The sequence below is a fragment of the Orycteropus afer genome, unplaced genomic scaffold (assembly GCF_000298275.1).
Source record: "Orycteropus afer afer isolate SDZICR_OR568_19922 unplaced genomic scaffold, OryAfe1.0 scaffold00016, whole genome shotgun sequence".
Lineage (NCBI taxonomy): Eukaryota > Metazoa > Chordata > Mammalia > Tubulidentata > Orycteropodidae > Orycteropus > Orycteropus afer.
The window spans coordinates 13398842-13404973 of NW_006921603.1; the positions used below are offsets into that span (position 1 = coordinate 13398842).

Sequence of the window (6132 nt, forward strand, 5' to 3'; positions counted from 1 at the left end):
AACCAGAAGGCTGGCAGTTCAAACCCACCAGCCACTCCTCGGAAGGAAGGTTGGGCAATCTACTTCCGTAGTGATACTGCCTCGGAAACCCAAGGAGGGTTCACTATGAGTCAGATCCGACTCGAGGGCACATCACAGCAACAACAACAAAGAGATAATCAGTTAGGTGGAAAAAAGTAGTATGGCTTGATAGACCTATGAGAATACAAATTTTATTCTTTCTCTCCCCCCCGTCCCCCTTTTCTTTTGTGGTCAGCTGTGTTTTTTTTTTTTTCTTTTCCCTGCCAAACCAATATGTATTATTGTTTTTAAAATACACCATTTAGTTCTGTCTTTCAAATTTATTAATCAAAATTATTCACAATATTTTAGAGATAGTACATTCTGTGAGTAGAAAAAAATTTGGTGGTGTGTTTTATCAGCCCTTAGTCCTTACAGGAGTTTTATTTATATATAAATATATATTTAAGGACTTAGAATGAGGAAAATCCAATATGTTCTTTCCCTTCAGCAAGACAAAGTAGGACTTTACTTTTTGACTGATTACATCAGTGTTACTTATTCCTTCATGGATACAGTTCAGTAAATTCTCACCAGTAGATAACTGTGTAGAAACTGTTTAGGAACTGAAAAGTGTTTGAAGTTTCCAAAGATAAAGCTTCTTATGGGTAGTGGCATCCTAGCTTCTAATCTGCTTTTAAATGTTTATTACTAAATCTGCTGTAGTCTGTTAAAAAAGAAATATAGATGTCAAAGAAGAGAGTGTTTTTTCCAGTATTTGGAACCATTCTTTCTCTTGAGGAGAACAGGTGGTAAATCTTGATGTACGTACATATATATATATATATATATATATATATATATATACACACAATTCCCCCCCCCCTTAGTTTTGAGGGACTTACAACTTTACTTCCTCATAAATTCCTAGGACATAAACAGGAAATTTCAGATAATCAGATTGCCTCAAGTCAAAGTAAGGTATTCTCTAGTTGTAGTAAGGATTTTTATTTAGGAGGAAAACATTAAATCTTTAATTATAGTCATTCCATTACTATCAAGTGTTATTTTCTTATAATTCATCTTAATTTATTTTTTAGTTAGTTTGAAGATTTTACCTAATGTGTCTTCTCCATTTTATTTTTGCAGTTGCAGTTCTCAGTTCTCCTTTTCAAAAATTCTCTTGGTATTTTCACATTTGAGAAATATATGAGGTTGTTCTTCAGAGGATTGTTTGTAACTGTAAGAACCTGGAAATAGCTTAAATATTGTAATTAACTCACTGCCATTGAGTCGGATCCGACTCAGAGTGTCCGCTCCTTGGGCTTCCAAGGTGATATCACTATAGAAGTAGATCACCCAATCTTCCTTTCGAGGAATGGCTGGTAGGGGCTTCATTAAGCAAATTTTTGTACTATCATAAAGTATAATATTTTACAGCCATTAAATAATATTCTGTATTAAAATCTAGTTCAGGAATTGTGGGATAACATCAAGAACATCATCCATCAAGAAAGCTAAAGGTCATTAAAAAGATAGGAATGGAAGAAAAAAACAAAATGGATGTCAGAAGAGACTCAGAAACTTGCCCTTGAGTGGAGAGTAGATAAAGCAAATGGAAGAAATGACAAGATAAAAGAGGTGAATGGAAGACTTCAAAGAGCAGTTGAGAAGACAAAGTTAATTATTACAATGAAATGTGCAAAGAACTAGAGTTAGAAAACCAAAAAGGAAGAACGTGCTCAGCATTTCTCAAACTGAAAGAACTGAGGAAAAAATTAGAGCCTCTAGTTGCAATATTAAAAGATTCTATGGGCACTTGACTGCTAACCAGGAGGTTGGCGGTTCAAACTCACCAGCCACTCCTCGGAAGGAAGGTTGGGCAATCTACTTCCGTAGTGATACTGCCTTGGAAACCCAAGGAGGGGTCGCTATGAGTCGGATCTGACTTGATGGCACATAACAACAACAACAACATGGGCAAAATATTGAATGATGCAGGAAACATCAAAAGACGATGGAAGGAATACACACAGTCACTGTACCAAAAAGAATTGGTAGATGATCATCCATTTCAGGAAGTGGCATATGATCAAGAACCAGTGGTACTGAAGGAAGAAGTTGAAGCTGCACTGAAGGATTTGGTGAAAAACAAGGCTCCAGGAATTGATGGAATACCCATTGAGATGTTTGAGCAAACAGATGCTGCGCTGGAGGCACTCACTTGTCTATGCTAAGAGGTTTGGAAGACAGCTACCTGGCCAACTGACTGGAAGAGATCCATATTTGTATCCATTCCAAAGAAAGGTTATCCTACAGAATGTGAAAATTCTTGAACAATATTATTAATACCACATGCAAATAAAACCTTGCTGAAGATAATTCAAAAATGGTTGCAGCAGTATATTGACACAGAACTTCCAGAGGTGCAGGCTGGATTCAGAAGATGATGTGGAACAAGGAATATCATTGCTGATGTCAGAAGGATCTTGGCTCAAAGAAAAGAATACCAGAAAGATGTTTACTTATGTTTTATAGACTATGCAAAAGCATTTGATTGTGTGGATCATAACAAATTATGGATAACATTGAGAAGAATGGAAATTCCAGAACACTTAATTGTGCTCATGAGGAGTACATGGACAGGAGGCTGTCATTTGAACAGAACAAGGGGACACTGCATGGTTTAAAATCAAGAAGTGAGTGCGTCAGGGTTGTATCCTTTCACCATACTTATTCAATCTGTATGCTGAGCACATAATCTGAGAAGCTAGACTATATGAGGAACTTGGCATCAGGATTGGAGGAAGAATCATTAACAACCTGCGATATGCAGACGACACAACTTTGCTTGCTGAAAGTGAAGATGACTTGAAGCACTTCCTGATGAAGATTAAAGACAATCATTTGCAGTATGGATTACGTCTCAGCATAAAGAAAACGAAAATCCTTACAACTGGACCAATAAGCAGTATCATGATAAATGGAGAAAAGATTGGAGTTGTCAAAGATTTCATATTACTTGGTTCTGCAATCAACACCAGTGGCAGTAACAGTCAAGAAATCAGATGACGTGTTGCACTTGGCAAATCTGCTGCAAAAGACCTCTTTAAAGTTCTGGGGAGCAAAGATGTCTCTTTGAAGACTAAGGTGCACCTTACCCAAGCCGTGGTATTTTTAATCACTTCATATGCATGTGAAAGCTGGACAACGAATAAGGAAGACTGAAGAAGAGTTGATGGTTTTGAGTTCTGGTGTTAGGGAAGAATACTCAAAATACTATCAACTGCTGGAAGAATGAGCAGATCTGTCCTGGAAGAAGTATAGCAGGGATGCTCTTGGAAGTAAATATGGACAGACTTCATCTCACCTACTTTGGTCGTGTTGTCAGAAGGGACCATTCACTGGAGAAGGATATCATGCTTGGTAAAGTGGAGAGTCAATGAAAAAGGGGAAGGCCTTCAACAGGATAGATTGACACAGTGGCTGCAACGATGGGCTTCAGGTATAGCAAGGATTATGAAGCTGGCGCAGGACTGGACAGTGTTTTGTTCTGTCATACATAGGGTTGCTATGAGAGCCAAGGAGGCAATCTACTTCCATAGTGATACTGCCTTGGAAACCCAAGGAGGGGTTGCTGTGAGTTGAGTCCAACTCCATGGCACCTAACAACAACAACAAGTATTGTAAGTCTTTATTTACTAATATGAAAAGATGTTCATGACACAATGAGTGATAAAAGTTTACAATAGCATATGTGGTATGATGTCACATATATAAAATTATACTCATAAATCTGTATGTGAATATATGAAATATATAGAAATGACAAGGAGGATGTTCCCCAAAACCTTAATAATGGTGAACTCTAGGCTGTGGGATTATGGAAATTTTGTGCTGATTTTTATATTTTCTCTGTGTGTGTTAAAATGACCACATGATATTTTTAAGAAAATAATAAAACTAACCACCACCCCCAAACAAAACCCTCTATCGTTTGATTACTTGTTAAAGGAAAAAAGCATTTGTTCATACATTTTTAATTTTTATATCTTCTATTAGATTCCAAAATATCTTCTTATTTAAAAGGAGGATAGTTCAACTACTGTTTAATATTTTGGAGGGTTATACTATATAATTTATCATTATTATTGTTTTCTAACATATTTTAAAATGAATGTAGAAACTATTGATAAGGCATTAATTGATTCTACTGGGGATGTTTTTAATTGACTCCACTGGTCATGCTGTTTAAAATGATACAGAATTATTTGGCCCAGCTCAAACGGAGTTCTGCTTAATATAGATCCTGAGGGGTATACTACATAATTTATTGAGGTGTCCCTGATATTTTATGATTATTAAAATAAATGTTTGTTAAATACAATAATAATATTTTACTTGGATTAAATTATTTTCATTTCTCTTTACATTTATTCCCAGTGAAGTAGCATAAATTTTTTGTCAAGTGAGTACCATGTTGATTAGCAAAATGGTTTACAGTTTGGAATACTAAGACTCAGGTTCAGTGAAAATAGTAATAAAGTTCAAGAACTATTTCTAACATTTCAAAAAGCTTAATGAAAATAATACACTGATCACAATAAGGCTGCACCAGCTAACTAAAGGACCAAGTGTTTTGGCTTTTGTCGGGTCCTCAGCATACGTGGAACCTTGGCTATTTCTGTGTCTGTCACAGTAGTTGCCCAATGATTTTGAGTTAACATGAGAATCATAATACTTGATTTAGTGGCTGTCAATTTTGAGTGATTTAAAGATAAGGAAAATGGAAAGGCAAATAGCATGGTAGACAAGAATTTCAAAACTTGGGGGAAAATGTAATAAAAATGGTAACTGATGGTGAAAAGTTGAAGAACTACTAACATTGGTAATATGAATTTGCTTGTTTTGAGTAATTTCTATTTGTCTATTGACTTTTAAATTTGAATGAATTTCTTTTGGCAGGGAATTTTAAGCCTTGAATATTGTGTGGGAATTATTGGTGGCAAACCTAAGCAGTCATATTACTTTGCTGGATTTCAAGGTTAGTGATTTGATAAACTATTTCTTCATTGTTTTCTTTCAAAAGTCAGAGAGTTAGTATGGGATCATCTGGAAACAGGATGATTAGTGAGCAAAATGAGTAACTTATATATTCATCAGTCCTACCATAGCCACTCATTTGTCATTTGGTCCACAACATAATTGGATTCTGTAAAATATGTGTATAATTTCTGTTATTGCATAAACAAGGCATAATTTATTGGTTTCACTAAACTTGAGAAGACATTGCTGTCACACTGTGGCAGTAGCTATTTACATATTTACTTTTTACCAGTTTTAGTTGTGCTAGTTGATGATAAAATGACAAGCAATATGTTTTCCCTGTCAGGATAAAGTAATGCAATACATTTTTCATATGCAAACTGTAGAGTATAATTGTGTGTTTGTGAAAGTAATTTTATCACTAAAAATTAAATGACAGTCTCCTTACTTTATAAAAAATTCTGCTTATACAAGCATTTGATTATGCAAAAGTTAATCTGTCCTGTGCAAACCTATGTTTCAGTCAGTGAGTATCAGTCTGGCAAGCTGTAACTCCCAGATTCTTTTTTTTTTTTTTTTTTCCAGCTGTTCTACATAGAAATTGGATTGTAAGCAGTGTAATCATAAGGTGTTTTTTGAATTACTTGTCTTCTGTTTTGTCCTTGTAGATGACAGTTTGATTTACATGGATCCTCATTACTGCCAATCTTTTGTAGATGTCAGCATAAAGGATTTCCCTCTTGAGGTACTATGGAAAAAGAGCTGGTACTGTTTTCCTACCATATGAAACAAACCCTAATTATTTAGAGATGTACTAAGTAGCTGTGCATTTGTGGTATTATAATGACAAATTGATAGTCAATATTTTGCTGATTTATAAAATTATAATCAACATAATGGTCAAAGGTTAAAGACTTTGTTGCTGAATTTTAATGAATGATATACTTTCCATTTCATTCATCTTTGTCTCTTACTTGTTAGATAACCCTAACCCCCAAAATAAATGATCAAGTCTCCAAGTAATTTTGTAGAAAGATAGAACAGTACTGAAGAATTAAAAATGTTAGCCTTTTTTTTTTTTTTTTT

The 6132-nt window shown here is 34.9% G+C and overlaps 1 protein-coding gene across 1 annotated transcript in view; it reads left to right on the forward strand.

Moving 5' to 3' along the window:
• The window catches only part of ATG4C (autophagy related 4C cysteine peptidase), an 84186-nt gene that overhangs the window by 58516 nt on the left and 19538 nt on the right, over positions 1–6132 (forward strand). Inside the window, exons 7-8 of the mRNA XM_007959126.2 lie at positions 4966–5044; positions 5715–5791. Coding sequence (XP_007957317.1) covers positions 4966–5044; positions 5715–5791 — 156 coding nt within the window. The remainder of the gene's footprint in view (positions 1–4965; positions 5045–5714; positions 5792–6132) is intronic.